The sequence below is a fragment of the Ornithorhynchus anatinus genome, chromosome 10 (genome assembly GCF_004115215.2).
Source record: "Ornithorhynchus anatinus isolate Pmale09 chromosome 10, mOrnAna1.pri.v4, whole genome shotgun sequence".
NCBI classification, from domain to species: domain Eukaryota; kingdom Metazoa; phylum Chordata; class Mammalia; order Monotremata; family Ornithorhynchidae; genus Ornithorhynchus; species Ornithorhynchus anatinus.
In genome coordinates this window covers 9,957,813-9,974,485 of record NC_041737.1, presented here as the reverse complement: position 1 = coordinate 9,974,485, position 16,673 = coordinate 9,957,813, and the positions used below count along the sequence as shown (strand labels likewise).

The 16,673-nt window shown below is 46.0% G+C and overlaps 1 protein-coding gene across 1 annotated transcript in view; it reads left to right on the top strand.

The window, feature by feature from the left end:
* The window catches only part of BMP2K (BMP2 inducible kinase), a 95,385-nt gene that overhangs the window by 67,068 nt on the left and 11,644 nt on the right, over window positions 1-16,673 (top strand). The window contains exons 12-14 of the mRNA XM_029074170.1: window positions 2,477-2,572; window positions 3,803-3,984; window positions 4,606-4,763. Coding sequence (XP_028930003.1) covers window positions 2,477-2,572; window positions 3,803-3,984; window positions 4,606-4,763 — 436 coding nt within the window. The remainder of the gene's footprint in view (window positions 1-2,476; window positions 2,573-3,802; window positions 3,985-4,605; window positions 4,764-16,673) is intronic.

Here is a 16,673-nt window from a genome sequence, read left to right as displayed (position 1 = left end):
CCATTAGGCTTCTCCTGGCTCATTAGCGTTACCCTGGGCACTCATTTGTAAGGTCACCTTAAATAGTTGCCAATTAAGTTCATTTAATGTGGATGAAGTACTGCTAGAAAGGGAAACACTGTGGGTTCCAAGGTGGGGAGGTAACAAACGAGAGGGCATTGGGCTTGCGAAGACAGGGCCGTCCACCGCCGGTGGAAAACCACGGTAGCCAAAATAACGAACTGAAATTGAGTGGTCGGTTGGCATTGGAAACCTGGGTTATATCCACTGGTTTCCCTCAATCCACGTACTTCAGTGTTCTTAACGCCAGCGGACTAGTGAGTCGTGATTCCCCCTATTTACTTTCTCTGAGCAAGTTATGTTTTTCTAATTGTTCTCTGTTAGTAAAGTTTATTATAGCTCCTACTAGGTTTTCAGGCATAAATAAGCAAGGATCTGGGGAGTATCATACCCTGGGTCACCTCTGGAGCCCATCTTATTAATGGAAATTGCATTGGTATTTAGCCTCTCACCCAGTGGCCATTTGTAATGATAGGTTTTTCCATCTACCTGGGGGTTTGCAACTTCTCGGCCAGATTCCTTCGGAAAACTCGGGGGTGGGTGCTATCTGGGCCTGGTGAATAATTTAGTTCCCGTGTGTATCATGGTTTTAAAAAAACCTCTGACGTGTCCACTAGGAGAAACAGCTGGGACTGGGAACCTCCCAACAGCTTCCTTGCTGAGGGCCGAGCCTCTCTGTCCCCAAGTGCATATTTTACAACACAGTCACCAGGTGCTCCCTTTGATTCTGCAGTCAGCTTCCTGCTTTTAGTATATTTGAAGGACTCTACATTACTAATTTTGGCAGGCTTTGCAGAGCTCCTCGGACTCCATTTTGGCTCTACTAATTTCCTTTTTGCACCTGATCTGTAATGCTTTATCGACTTCTTGCTCTCCTCCCTCGGGTGGTGTCCCCATTTTTATCTGTAAAAGACAGTGGCAGAATGGTAAACCGAAAGGACAAGTAGAGGGGGCAGACTGAACGATGGCCAGACCCAGTGACGCCCAAGCTCAAAAAATGTGACATGGCGCACTGGGAAGCAGCGTGGTCTAGTGGAAAGAGCGCAGGCTCGGGAGTCAGAGGACTCAGGTCCTAATCCTGGCCCCGTCACTGCCGGGTGACCTTGGGCAAGTCACTTCTCTCCGTGCCTCAGTTACCTCATCCGTAAAATGGGGATTAAGACTCTGAACCCATGTGGAAAAGAGGGACTGTGTCCAACCTTATATCTATCCCAGTGCTTAGTACAGGGCTGGCATGTAGTAATCGCTTAACAGATCTCATTTAAAAAAAATCGGCTGTGGGGACTGTTGGCAGGGCATGTAGCAGGCAGACCGACCAGGCTTGCAGCAGTCAGAAAAAGATTGCCTTTCTTGGTTTACTGAGGCTAAGAGTATCAAGAGGCAGGCCCCACGGGGGACAAATAATAATAGTAATAATAATAATGGTATTTAAAGTGTGGATACAAGCAAATATTGTTGGACATAGTCCCTCGTCCCATGTGGGGCTCACAGTCTCAATCCCCATTTTACAGATGAGGTTACCGAGGCCCAAAGAAGGGAAGTCCCTTACCCAAGGTCCCCCTGCAGACGAGTGGCGGAGCCAGGATTAGAACCCATGACCTTCTGACTCCCAGGCCCATGCTCTAACCACTATGCAATGCAGCTTCTTAAATGCAAATGCAGGAGTGTGTCAGGGATCTGTCTTTAGGGCCACCCCGTGTGGAAGAACCCAGTGTGGAAGACTGTGTCAGTTTTGCCTCCCCTGCAAGTGTAGATAGGATCTAGCCATCAGCAGGTGGTTTGTGGGTTTGTTTTTCATTTAGGGTGGACGGCGTTCCATTTTCTGTCCTCGCAGTACAAGACATACAAGGGTGGATCATATTTAAGGACAAAGACTGATATGGAGGAGGAAAGAGAGAAGGGAATTCAAGAAGGGGAGGATGATTCAGGCAGCAGTGCTGTGGATGGAGAGGAGAGTGTATGAACCCTTCAGAGATCTTCCTTGATGGTGCGGGGAGGTGGCTGGGGACTCATTTTATTTTGACTCAGCGTCTGAAGCCGAGCGTAGTCAATCCGTTGTATTTATCGAGCATCTACTGTGTGAGGAGCACTGTACTGTGGCTTGGCAGATTATAGCAATGTTAGTAGACATGGTCTCTGCCCCTAAAGAGATTTCCAGTCTATCAGGGGAGCCTCCATTTGAGGCCTCATGGAGCCCAGTAGCTAAAAAATAGGCCCCAAATCCAATTTCCACCCTCCGGGCTCTTATTTGATAATAAAATGAAATCACTCGCTTGCCAGAGTCGTCTCCTTTGACGGTGAAGCCCAGATTTCGAAAATCTTCCTGCCTCAGACACCCTCCCGTAGGCTGCTAGAGAGGCATGAGAAATTTTGGCCAGTCTTGTTTACTCTGTGTCCTTGTGTGTTGCCAATGCAGTACCAACAAGTAATGCAGCAGCAGATGCTTCAGCAGCAGTTTTTAATGCAGTCTGTGTATCAGCAGCCACCTCCTGCGTCCCAGTACCCCGCCATGGTAAGTTTCTTATGGCTGCCGAGTGTTGGGTGAGTGAGAACGTGACTCATATTGTGAACTGAGCAAATGGGCACGCCCCGGTACAAGTACCGTGTTTCGTGAGTGACTCGAGCATAATCTGCCGGTGGTATTTATTGAGCACCTACTGGGTGCTGAACATTGTATTGGGTGCTCATCATCACCATGACTGGTGTTTATTGAGCACTTAGTATGTACTCGGGAGAGGATGATACGGCAGGGTCGATAGGCTCCCTGCTCTCAGTCTAGAGGGGGGTGGAGATTAAATAAATTTCCAGGGGGGGAATGGGAGAGAATAAGGATCTGTACGTAAGCGCTCTGGGGCTGGGGGAGGGATAAATATCATGTGCTTAAAGGGTACGCTTCCCAGTGCAATAAATAGGCAGCATAGAAAAGAGGGCAGATAGAAGAAATGAGAGTCTAAACCATCCTAAACTAATTTACCTGACTACGATATACATACTATTTGATGGAGAAGCCATATCTAGGGCCCAGTTTTCACACGGATAAAATGATAGGAAAGATGCTCTAACCATACCTCAGCATGTCAGGCCGTTGATTTTGGAGCGCCGGCCTCTGGTGTAGGGTCAGAGGGTACCGTGGCTTCAGCGCCATACGGTCCCGGGCCCCCGATGCCTCTGCTCGGGTTGGAGACCCCAACAACTGTTTTGCCCCAAGGTGGCAAAGACTGCTTCGGGGACAGCGAACCCCTCTCTCGCTCCTGTCCCACTAGTTCACTCCCACCCCATAACTTCACTCCTTTACTCAGTGCCAGACCGTCAACTATTGTGTCTATAGTTGGGGAGAACTCCCAAGACCAAAACCCTTTAGAGAGATTTCATGTCTAGCAGTTGTGGAGTGAACTGCTAGCCATGTTTGCAGGGCAGGGAATGACTTCTTGGTCTGCTTCTAATTTGGCCAAAAGACCGGCGACAGAATCAAGGTTCCTGGAGAATCCTTTCATCCCTTTGTCCTGATAACATCCATTTAGCTTTTATAATATAATGGTATTTGTTATGCGCTTCCTGTGTCCCAGGCACTGTTCTAAGCGCCGATCATCCGTCCAGTGAGTACCTCACCCTTCCGTACCGCTTTTCTCAGAAGGTTATATAAAGGGTGTTACTCAGAGTTAAAGAGTTAAAGTCTCTATAAGAGAAGGGTCCCTTTTAATGGCGTGACTACTTTTTACTTACGGTAACTCTTTTATTTCAGATGCAGCAATACCAGCAAACGTTCTTACAGCAGGGGGTCCTTGCAAAACAACAGCAGCCTCCACAGCAGCAGTCACCCGAGTATCTCACCTCCCCGCAAGAGTTCTCACCAGCCGTGACCCCCTTCACCTCATCTCTTCCAGCCCAAGGAGCCGCGGCGGACTCCTCGTACAGCGCCAACAGGCGAGTGTCCTGCCCACCCTTAATTTCCCGACACAGTAAGGGTGGAGAAGGGGATGGTTCCATCTTCCCGACAATTGGCAGAACCGGACATAATTCATCTCCGGGATTCTAGTTAAATGGCCCGAGTTGGGAGGTTGGATTACTAGCCTTCTCTTTCTCCCTGCTCCTCCTTATCTCCTAAACTGACTCTCCACGGAGTCAGCGAGGGACACGGGAGGACGGGCCCAAGGGAAACGGAGATAATACTAGGAGAAAAATGGAGAGGTGAGATAAGGAAATGAGAAACACATTGTTCTTTTTAAGCTCTTTAACCCCAGCAAGGACTGGATATTTCTCCTGGCACGGTTATGAAGAGCAGAGTTGGGCTGCATAGATTATATTGTGTTGGGTCCTGTGGGTGTAGGGAACCTGATTTTTCCCCTCTTGAAAGCTTGCCTACTGTTTAGATTTTTCCAGTTTTTCCGCAGGCATCCACCAAGTTTGAATCAGGGCTCTATGTAATTTTTTGGAGAGGGTAAAATGGGGTGGGAGGGAGTGCTGCGCTTCAAGGGGACATACTCAGGTTTCTCCTGGATTCTAATATTTCCTTTCTTCCCCTTCATTTTCAAACCATTTGTACAGGCCAGCCGTTCCCGAGGCCGAGGCAGTTGCAAATTTCCCAAATCAAAACATCAGTAACCCGCCTGACATGTCAGGCTGGAATCCATTTGGAGAGGATAATTTCTCCAAGCTAACAGAAGAGGAGCTGCTGGACCGAGAATTTGACCTTCTGAGATCAAGTAAGGGACGCTTGAGGGCTTATTTCGCTACCCAGTAGGTCAGGGTTCGGTCATTACTCAGCAGGGCCAAAGACTGTCGTATCTTGGGCCGAGTCTGTCGTTGCTGTTTAGAAAAATTCTTTCTGAGCATTTGAGGGCAAAATTAGGTCCCCTCCCCACCGTCTCTCTTTCATATCTACTATATGATGCGTGCTGCGTGCAATAGCAATGCCCGGTTTAGCAATTGCAGCTTTTAAATCTAAGATTGAAGAAAATTGCGTTGCTATTTTAACTCTTCAAGACAGCTGAGCTGATTATTAAAACCAAGTATCAAAGTTCACGTTCAAATCAAGAAAGGCCCAGATCGCTTGCATTACTAGTCCTTTGCAGCGCTATATTCTTGCACAGCCGAGTAGAAGATTTCTTGGGTCTGAGATGCCTATTGACAATGCCTGAAAGAAAACCTGGTCTATTACATTATGTTAATGTTCTGTAATGTTCTTCTGACGAGTGGCTACATGTAAGGGCTGCTTTTATTGTTCTGACATGGCAATAGTTAAATAAACTTTTTTCTTCTTCGAGTCAGAGATCTCAATGTTTTTACTTTTCTGTGAACTCAACATTGTCAGGCTTTGTGGGGTTTTTTTTTTTTTGTAGGCGAACTCTTTTTTTTTTTCCCCCTGAAGCCTGATTTTTAAACTGCGTTATCTGAATAAACATAAGTACAAGGCAAGAAAACCACTTCCGGAGAGTACATTCAGATCCTTTGACATCCTGGACTGTAGCCATCCCTCATTTGTATGATTTATCTCTGCGTTAAGCCTCGGAAAGGGTTTTGCTACAGATACAGCTTATTTTATGTAGGATATTGGTAGGTGGAAATTTTAGTGGAAGGCTGCCCAGCTGTCAGATAATCTCTAAAAATAGTAGAGAGTTTGGTTTTAACTTTCTTTTGTTCTTCGAAGCGTGGTTACAAAAAGATATCAACTCTGAAATACCCATTATGACATCTTGTCGGTACGATCAGAATGTTTTTCTTCGTTCCTTTGGTAGGACATGGCACAAACCACATGTCTAATGCTTTAAAATGTCTCCAGAGCTTGTTTCCTACTCCATATTCAGTAAGGAACCTTAAAAGGAAACAGGCCCCGGCTATTGGAAAATATCAGATCTCGGGAGTAGTCTTAAATTAGATGTCCAATTAAGGTGTTTCCTTTTCTTTCATTCTGACCACTCTTGCAAATGTTCTAAATTTATTTCCCGTCGGTATATTTTTTGAATGCTTTTGTAAGAATTATTTCTCATCTCTCCATTGATGCAAAACTGGGGAAATTGTCTTTGTTGTTGCCTGGCATTCAGCGGATGTATCTTTCTTGGTCTTCAGTGGTATTAGTGTGTTCAGATGCTCCGGTTGCCAGACACAGACTAGCCAGGGCTTTTTAGACAAAGGAGACGGGGGAAAGCTTTGCGCTCAGTTCTGTTGTTTTCTGCTAGTAGGACTGGTAATTTAACTGCCAGAAACTCAATTCCCAATGGAAGGAATTTGATTAATTTCAAAAATGCACTTCTCTAAATACACGCTCTTGAAAACGTTGTTCCGAACCAGGCTAGTGGGTGTGGCCAGAAAGACGAGTGAACTTCCAGTGCTCCCTTCCATGTGGTACCCTGTGCTCCTCTGTTGTCTTTCACACCTACAGGGGCTATTGCTCTTTGCATGTCTGCCTCTGCATCTTCCAGCATTCCTGAAACCCCTTCTAGAGAGGGCGTCCCCCTTACTGACTGCCACGCTCCGATCAGGTCTGTTTGCTTGGAAATGTCAATCGGTCATATTTATTGAGCACTTACTGAGTGCAGAGCACTTTACAGAGTGCTTGGGAGAGTACAGTATTAAAATAAACGGACACAATCCCTGCCCACAACGAGCTTACAGTCTAGAGGGGGAGACAGATATTCGTATAAATGAAATTACAGATATGGGCATAAGCGCCGTTGGGCTGGGAGGGGGGATAAATAAAGGGAGCAAGTCTGGGCGATCCAGAAGGGAGTAGGAGAAAAGGACAGGAGGGCTAAGTCAGGGAAGACCTCTTGGAGGAGATGTGCCTTCAATAAGGCTTTGGAGCCGGGGGAGTGATCGTTGGAACTGTCTTCCGAGCCGTTTGCTCCTCTGCTGTGTTATTTGACGTCAGGCTTCCCTTCATCTGTGGAAGAGCCGTCGAGTCTCCCTTCTTGGGCCCCAATTCAGCTCATTGTACGGCATCTTCCAAACTCCGTCTTCCTCCCGAAGGATGTGTTACGTTCTTGGTTCCGGTTTTTCGTACTGTTTCCCGGTGCTGGTTGAGGTGGGCGATCGTGTTCTTACCCAGCTGATGGTGGGGTGCTCCCTACCTTACGAGTCCCGTGCAAGTAGGCGATTGACGATTCGGTCACGTTGATTGCTTAAGGGGCAGCGTCGTCGGGATGTCGGATCATCCCCCCCAGTGGGAGATTCTCTTCAACCCGTCTAGAAAAAGTGTCCCAGAGAATGTCCTGGCTCCACCCAAATTAGACCACTCATCGGCAACCCGCAACTGGTGAGCTGTTTAATTACAGTCTCAAACTTTATTATTGAAATATGAAGAGAACAGCTGTCGTGTTACGGAACATCAGGAAGCCTCTCAACAGTAAGAACAGTCTTTGCTCCAAAAGAACAGCACTTATAGCACATCACCTGGTAGGTTGGTCTCCCGTTGCGAAGCCGGACGGGATGAAGAAATTTCACGGAGAATGCCTCTGGCTGCACTTTTCCCCAGAGGCCTTCGCTCTTCGGAACGGTGGCTATCGGGTGTTGGATTTGCGGTCGGGCAGTGGCCGACACCGAACTTCGCAAGTCCATCCAGAGGTATAAATGACCGCCCGATGCTGTGCTTACCTCCTGGGGGGGAAAAAAGCACTTTTCCTCCATCACCGGCACTCGTCCCAATGACGGTCGATGCCGAGGAAAAGGATTCCACGACGTTGCAGTTCGCCTCATTGCTGGAGTGCCGATATCCCCAAGACTAATTATAACGATTTTAGTTCCTATGGTGATAGTAAGGCCCAGCATGGAAAAAGCAACTGGACCACATGGGAGTCGACAGATACGGTCCTCGTTGCTCTGGGATATGCCAGGCACTTTTTCACAATGAACTTGACACCATCTCCCCCCAGGCAGATAAAAGGAACGTCCTGTGATATAGGCGGTTGCTGCTCATGAACTATGTGCTAATAGTTAATTAATAGTTCATTAATCCTAATGTAATAGGCTCTTAGGGATGTATGAACCACAGCAGCCAAACGTGGAACGGCGCGAGATGGATCGTCATCGGATATCGCTCCAGCCTCACGTGGACTATCCGACCACTGCATTTTTTTAATGGAATTTGTTAAGCTCTTACTGTGTGTCAAGCACTGTTCTAAGCGCTGGGGTAGGTACAAGATAATCAGATTGTACACAGTACCCGACCCACATAGGGATCCCAGTCGAAGTAGGAGAAAGACCAGGTATTGTTCACTGCATTGCAAAGTCACCTCCAAACGTCCGAGACGGACGCTGGGTTCCCGGAGAATGAGTCCATCTACAAGGCGCTCTGCAGGCACACTTCATCTCTTCTGTTGGAAGGAGAAACCCTAATTCCAGTCTCCAACATGAAGGTAAATTCTCCCCAAACCTGTTTATCCAGGTAGGCATCATCAACCTGGGAATGGGTGGGAGGTCCAGGAGGAATCACTGAGGTCGATTGGATACAGATGATTTGGTTAAAAAGTCTGTTTGCAGCAAAACACTCCATCAGTCAAGCACCCATAGTTCAGACGAGAGAATCCTGTAGGATCCTCTTTCAGGTATGTGACCTAGTGGAAAGAGCATAGGGCCCAGAATCAGGAGACCTGAGTTCTAATCCCGGCTTCACGTGGGAGAGTTTCTTCACCTCTTTCCTCACCTGTAAAAAAATGGGGACAAAAGACCTGGTTTTCTCTTTCTTTTCAACAGCAATCCCTGGGTGTGGGACAGGACCCTGTCTAATCTGATTATCTTATATCTACTCTAATGCTCAGTATAGTGCTTGGCACTTATTGAGCATTTAATAGATGCCATTATTATTATTATTATTGTTATCATCATTATTACCATGCAAATCAAAATAAGCGTCTTGGACCGGTGGGATGCCAAAGCAGAAGAGAGCCAAAGTGATGCCAGACCCTTACCGAACCAAGGACTTTGACACGTGACTAAGTTTTATGGCCTTGTTTATGCTGTTCTAACACATTTGAAGAAGAAAATGAACTCCAGCCTGCCACAGACAAGAAGGAAATTCAGAAGGGATGACTACCACACTTGAATATTTTCTCACTCGCACACATACACGCATCTCCTACTCAAGAGGCAACCTTGCAGAACAAGGAAAGATAAAACACTTGAGTAAATCACAGCAAACAGAGCCTTGAAAGAGGGCAAAGTGATTGGATTTGGTGGCGGATCCGCAGAGATCTTCAAGCCGAAAGGGACACGTTACTGAAACTCGTACAGTAGCCTTTCCACGACATGTAAACATGGAGGAGATGTTCTAGGATCTCAGAACTGCCCCCATCGTCGCTGACTTCAAGAAGAAAGATGGAAGGTTGGACTGCTGCGAGGCATCTCGCCACTCTCTTTGGCCGGCAGGGTCCTAGCTGGGGCCCCTTGCACTCGTTCTTGAAGAATGTCATTGGGATTAAGGAAGAGAGTTCACACTCAATCAGGCTTCTGCCCGCAGCATGGCAAAGCAGGTACGATCTTTACGTTTTTATTTTTTAATGGTATTTCCTAAGCGCTTCTGAGGCGTCAAGCATCATTCTGAGCACTGGGGTAGGTACAGATTTATCAGGTTGGACACAATCCCTGTCCCACACGAGGCTCACAGTCTAGGAGGGAGAACAGGTATTGAGTAGGTTTGAATCCCCATTTTACAGCTGAGGAAACTGAGGCGCAGAGAAGTGAAGTGACATGCCCTGGGTCACACAGCAAACAGTTGGCAGAGCTGGAATCAGAACCCAAGTCCTCTGACTCTCAGGCCCGTTCTCTTTCCACTTGGCCACGTTGCTTCTTAAATACAGGAAAAGTACAGGGAACATCACCCAAGACCTCTCTCTCTCTATTTTTCCAGCCTTTATCAAAACTCCTGACACCTTTAGTAGATCTGTACTAATTCGGTTGCCCCGTTTCAGCAATTCTTTAATGAAGGCATACACCCTTCATAAAAGAACAGGGAAGCAGCATGGCTTAATGCATAAAGCACGCACTTGGGTTCTAAACTTGACCCACTACTTTGATGCTGTGTGACTTTGGGCAAGTCACTTTAGCTTCCTCAGTTTCCTCACCTGCAAAATGGGGATTCAGTACCTGTTTTCCCTGCTGCTTAGACTGTGGGTCCCATGTGGGACAGGCACAGTGTCCAGCCTGATTAACTTTGATCTACTCCATCACTTAGAACAGTGCCTGGTTCGTACTAAGTGCTTAGCAGATACTGTAAAAAAAGAAAAAATACACCAAAGAAGACCTGAAACGACTTTGCCGAATCACAATTGACCATAAATCGGACCGTAAAACTTCACCGGGGAGACCCTACACCCCATCACAGACCTTCGTGGGCAGCACGGAGCTTGAATTCATTCATTCAGTTGTATCGAATGATTTCACAGAACTCTTATTACCTAGGCAGCACCCCGTGGAATGATACAACGGTACTCAGAAGAAAGTTGGACAAGGAGACCAGTACATCCTTCGATGGCTGGGCCAAGTCTGTACGGAAGGCCTTGGGGTCAACTGAAGGGACATCCGTCCTTAACTATGGTTGAGAGACTTGGACTCTGCCTCAGAGCCATCTGACTCTTTAAGCGGTTCTATCCCCATCACTCGCAGGCTGTTCTCCACGAAATAATCTGGGTATTTCAGCGCTTACTACGTGTCAATCACTAGGGTAGATGCAAGATGATCAGGCCCTACGTGGAGCTCACAGAATAGGTAGGAGAACAGGTATTGTATCCCCATTTTGCAGATGAGGGAACCGAGGCACAGAGAAGTGACTTGCACGGTGTCACACAGGAGTGTGGCGGATCTGGGATTAGGGCCTCTGACTCCCAGACCCGGACTCTTTCCACTAGGCCCCGCTGCTTCTTTATGCTGCTTCTCAAATGGCAATGAACAGTGAAGTCCTGCGATAGTCTTCTAGCCTTGACGGAGAGTCAGATGCCCAAAACGGCAGTAGATAAGAGAAAAAGCAACCCCGACTGCACAACAAAATGTGTTTGTTGTCTTTGGGCGGGACTTTACAGCCTCACACGTACCCATGGGTGAATTTCAGATTGGAACTATATATATATATATATATATATATTTTTTAAGTACAGAAGACCTTAAGGACTTGTATGTGTGTGTTCTGAGCATTTAGGTAGCGATATTCAGTGATCAAATGAAATCGTCACCAGTGAAAACCTTTGTATGTAGGCTAGCGATATTGAGGGATAAAATTAAATCGTATCACCAGTGACAACCTTTGTATGTAGGCTAGCGATATTGAGGGATAAAATTAAATCGTATCACCAGTGAAAACCTTTGTGTGTAGGCTAGCGATATTGAGGGATAAAATTAAATCGTATCACCAGTGAAAACCTTTGCGTTTAGGGCTTCTCTGGGGCCGAGGCTGGCAGAGCACCGCCGTTTTCTTCAGCTTTATCGAGAGCCGCGCAAACTCCGAAGAGTGGTTGCCAGTCATCTTTGTGTCGTCTTGGGATCGTGACCGAAGAGCACGGACCTCTTCTTAAAGATTCCCAACGGGGTCCGACTCGGGTTGCGTTGAAAGTGTTTCTCAGGTTGTGCCGATATCAGTTTCCGGGCCCCTTGTCACACCCTCTAACGTGCTGCCATAGAATGAATGGTTTGAACGGGATTCTTGATTGCAAACCCATGGGCAGGGAATGTGTCTGCCAACTCTGTTAGAGGGTACTCTCCCAAGCGCTTAGTACAGTGCTCTGCACCCAAGTACCATGATTGATTGTTTGGACTTGGCCACCGAACACCATCATGCTTTAGACTGTAAGCTCGTGCAGGGAATGTGTTTATGGTTACGTTGTTCTCTCCCAAGCGCCGTAGCGCAGCGCTCTGCTCACAGTAAGCGCTCAACAAATATGATTGAATGAACGTGGCTTTCGGGTAAAGGGCCCGACAGGGCTGTATTAATTCCGACTCGATCAACCTTGCTCTCCTGGGGAAGCCTTGAGATTTTGATCAATTTCTCCTAGCAGGTAAATGTGCTTCGTCGTCGATGTCACCAAATCCCTTATTTGCTGTTGTAGAAAATGTCAGATCCTACCTATCCATTTTAGCTAGAATAGTCTTAAAGTGGTCTACCTACTCGGTTGTATTGTATTCTCCCAAGTGCTTAGCACAGTGCCGTGCACCCATTGAGTACTCAATAAATACCGTTAATTTATTAGCGGTGCTCCCTTCGCCGCAGCGAGGCTTAGTGGAAAGAGCACCGGCTTGGGAGCCGGAGGCCGTGGGTTCTAATCCCGGCTTCGCCACTTTGGGCAAGTCACTTCACTTCTCTGGGCCTCGGTTACGTCATCTGTAAAATGGGGATTAAGACTGTGAGCCCCACATGGGGCAACCTGATGACCCTGTATCTACCCCAGCACTTAGAACAGTGCTTGGCATATAGTAAGCGCTTAACAAATACCAGCATTATTATTATTATTGGTTAGAATAATGTGTCTGCTGTGCCGCATTTTGGTCCGAAGCCACAACATGGATGCACTGAGGAAGTAAACCATGGCACCCGATTAACTAACATTGTCATGCAGTGGGATTTGGTAGATAAAAGAATCACTTCAGCCGTGTGAGGGGCTGAATTCTAGGCTGATTATTTGATGATAATAATAATAATGGCATTTGTTAAGCACTTTCTATGTGCCAAGCACTGTTCTTTGCACTGCAGGGAGATACAAGGTAATCAGGTTGTCTCACATGTGGCTCACAGTCTTGATCCCCATTTTACAGATGAGGGAACTGAGACACAGAGAAGTTGTGACTTGCCCAAAGTCACACAGCTGACAAGTGGCGGAGTCGGGATTAGAACCCATGACCTCTGACTCCCAAGCCCGGGCTCTCGCCACTGAGCCATGCTGCTTCTCACGCTGTATGCTTCTGATGTGCCCCAGGCACACTCTAGTGACAATTGGACCATCAGAAGTGCTCAGTGTCCAGTGTTTGGGGAATGAAGACACCTTCAAGGAGTTACCCATCCTGCAGAGGTGTCAGTAACACTACAGCCGTCTTCCGAATACTCGTTGCATCACTGAAAAATAAAACCTTGCGAGCCAAAGAACTCACTAACCCCAGTTTCAACCATGAAATTATTTAAAGGCCTAGTTCTGGTGACATTTGCCCAGCTCCCCACACGAAGAGGGGTTTTAGTACCTGATCATTTGCCTGGGCTTTTTTTTTTTAAAAAAAAAAATTGTGGTATTTATGCGCTTACTATGAACCAGGCACTGTACTACATGCTGGTGTAGATACAGGTTAATCAGATTGGACAGAGTCCCTGTCACATAGGGCTCAGTTTTAATCCCTGTTTTACAGATGTCACCGAGGCACAGAAAAGTGATGTGACTTGCCCAACGTCACATAGCAGACAAATGACGGAACCAGGATTGGAACTCAGGTCCTTCTGACTCCCAGTCCTATGCTCTGTCCATTAGGCCACGCTGCTCAACCTACGGGGTATTGAAGAAATGCCCCGGCACTACCGAAATTTACACACCACGTCTGATTTCCTTCCCTCTGTATATTATTACTTGTCAGATTTTCATCAGCATTTTTCCATGCTTCAGAGGCACTTAAAAATAATTCACCTCATTTTTATGTACATTTCAACTATTCCTCCAAAGTATTTACGACACTTTGAGAATGCAGCAATTTGCCAGTCTCTGAATTCTCATTTTCTAGGTGGGATTTTCATCATAATGGGGGCGTGACGATATTTCCCTGTAAAGAAAAGGATCATAATATTTTTAAAGCAATGTTCTGACACTTGAACAAAAAACAGAGTAAGCATGCAGGTTGGGAATAGCTATAAACCACTTCTCTGTTGGCAGTGGTGACATTGTGTACCATTACACTTTTGTGAAATTATCTTTAGAAAATAGAATTTCATGAAACTGGAACTTGAAGAACCATCAATGTTTAATTGAATCCCCCAGAAAGCCAGTGATTTGGTGAGGCTGGAAGGCATGGTCGCACCATTCATAAAGAACCCAGAAGGATGTGGGTGCCACTTGTCTGCAGTGTGATCATGGGCAAGCCACTTAACTTCTCTGGGCCTCAGTTCCCTCATCTGTAAAATGGGGATTTTACAGCCCTATGTGGAACCCAATTATCTTGGTATCTACCGCAGCGCTTAGAACAGTGCCTGGCACAAAGTAAGAGCTTAACAAATACCGTAATTCTTATTATTATTAATTCTGGCTCTACCACTTGTCTGTTGGGTGACCTTGGGCAAGTCACTTCTCGCTCTACCACTCGTCTGTTGGGTGACCTTGGGCAAGTCACTTAACTTTTCTTTGCCTGTTACCTCATCTGTAAAATGGAGATTAAGATTGTGAAACCCATGTGGGACATGGATTGTGTCCAAGCTGATCTCCTTCAGCGCTTAGTACAGTGCCTGGCACATAATCAGCACTTAACAAATACCCTTAAAAAATGCATTAACTACTCATTTTCCTTCAGGTCCATCCCAGAGTCACAAATTAATGTGTCAAGTTAAAAGGTGTAATAATTAAAAATCCCCGAGTCTGTCCAGGGGAATTTTATGAATTTTTTCATTGCATTTGGGAATTGGGAACTGAAGACATCAAGTGAACTCTTAGAAATCAAAAGACAAGTAAATCATGATGAGTAAATGAATCCTTTCTTTGAAACCAGATCGGTGCTCCAGAAGGGCCTTCTTTCGAATTTGAGCTTGCAGCAGCAAATAGTAGAAAACAATAAATAGCTACAGTGTATTTTAATAGCCCAGAGCGGATCTGGGTTTAAATTGTGCTAGCTGTTTAATTGCATTTATATACATACTGGATATTAATTAGGGCACCGATCTGGCACTAAAATTGAAAATCCTGGACATCTTTTCCCTTTGGACAGATATTTGCATAATTCCAATTTCTCCTCCGAAGTGCCCCAATTAGGAAGTAACCGTCCAAGCCTATCCGGGCGCCTTTTGGTAAGCATTTTTAGTCACGTGCAACTTCTCCCCTGCACAGCTGGCATGAGGTGGTTCCTGGGAAACCCTCTGTGGCTCTTTGTCGGACTCCTCGCCTTGTCTGAGAGACCTGTCCAGTTTCAGCAGGGAAAAGACCTTTCTCTTCCAACTCTCAAACTTGGTGTGTCCTAACCCTTTGATCAGGTTGGGTTTTGGAGAAGAGCTGGAAGGTATATCGGTTTAGAGCTGTATCTCTGTCCTTTCACTTTAGAGTTGAACAGCTCTAGGCTGTTGAAATAAACTTCAGAGGGACCTCAGCCCTGGCAGTGCTTTAAAGGTGTCATTTACAGGATTCCCCCTTGGTCTAGATGTGTACTTTTAGTCGGTCTAAATTAAAAATCATCTTTAAAAGAAGTTGTTGTCTTTGTTCATCGGTGCAAACACTTAGGGTTTTTCCATTTTGGGAGTGGATGCCGGGAAGGGCCTTCTGTTTCTGGTACTCTAAAATTGAGTAGGTTAGACCCTGGAAATGCAAGCTTTATAACTAGTGATTTTCAACCTCATTTGATAGTTCGTTTATTTTGACTTCAGAAACTGGCAAAATGTGGTATATGTGCACTGTCATTTGTAAAGGCAATTTCTCATGCTGTTGTGGAGGGCAGTGATGATTGATTGGTTGAATGAAACTATGCAACTTATTTTTGTGTATCAGCTGCCTCCTCGAGAAAACTCATGAAAAGCTTAATTTTTGAGCAAACTTTGTATTTCTTTCCCCCCTGAACGGTTTTGGAAAGCCCGAGACTCGTCTTTGTTTCATTTTATGTGTCCAGAATTGTTCAGTGGTGCTCACGTGTAGGCTTTCAAAATGATTTGAGGGCCAGTCCCATCCCAGTGGTCTCCTTGACCCGATTGAAGCTTATCTAAGGCTGCCTAGAAAAATTCTGGTGCCTCTAGGACTTCTGCCCTGATAAAGAGGGGATCACCTTTGACCAGGTGCTCACCCGTGGGTCAGTGATTCACTTTCCAGATCTAGATGCTCTGCGTGCCTCTGAATTCTTGTCATGTGATGTAATTACTTGGGATAGAAACCAAAAGATTCAAAATTCAGGTATGGTAAAATAATGTGGTCGGGTAGACCAGCTGGGTGTGTTTGTCAGTCGACATTGGCCTTTCATCCTTCTCTCCCCCAGAGAGGACCGAGGAAATAAAATGTTGATTTAGGTGCAATAGCACAATTTCTCACTTCTTCACCAACCTTTAAAATGCCCCGGTGGCAGCAGTTCCAAACTCTGGATTTTCATTGATGGATTCCATAAGGCAACTGGCCAAGGCAGTCGAGATTTTATTTATTGAGCACTTGCTACGGTATGACATTTGGGAGAGCACCATAGAATTAGGAGGCGTGACCCCTGCCCTTTAAGAGTGTACGATCTAGTGAGGGAGAGACATTTCAATGAATTTCAGCTAGGAAGGATGAAAGGTATTTAGATAGTGCTTAAGGATTAAGGAATGGAAGATATGCACACAGATAAATACATATGTGTGTGTTATATATGTGTATGTGTATGTATATACCCTTCTTCCTCACATCCGACATTACTTTTCCCCCTTTCAAAGCCTTGTTAAAGACACATCTACAAGAGGCCTTCCTGACCAAAGGACTCTTCCTTTTCTTCTACTCCCT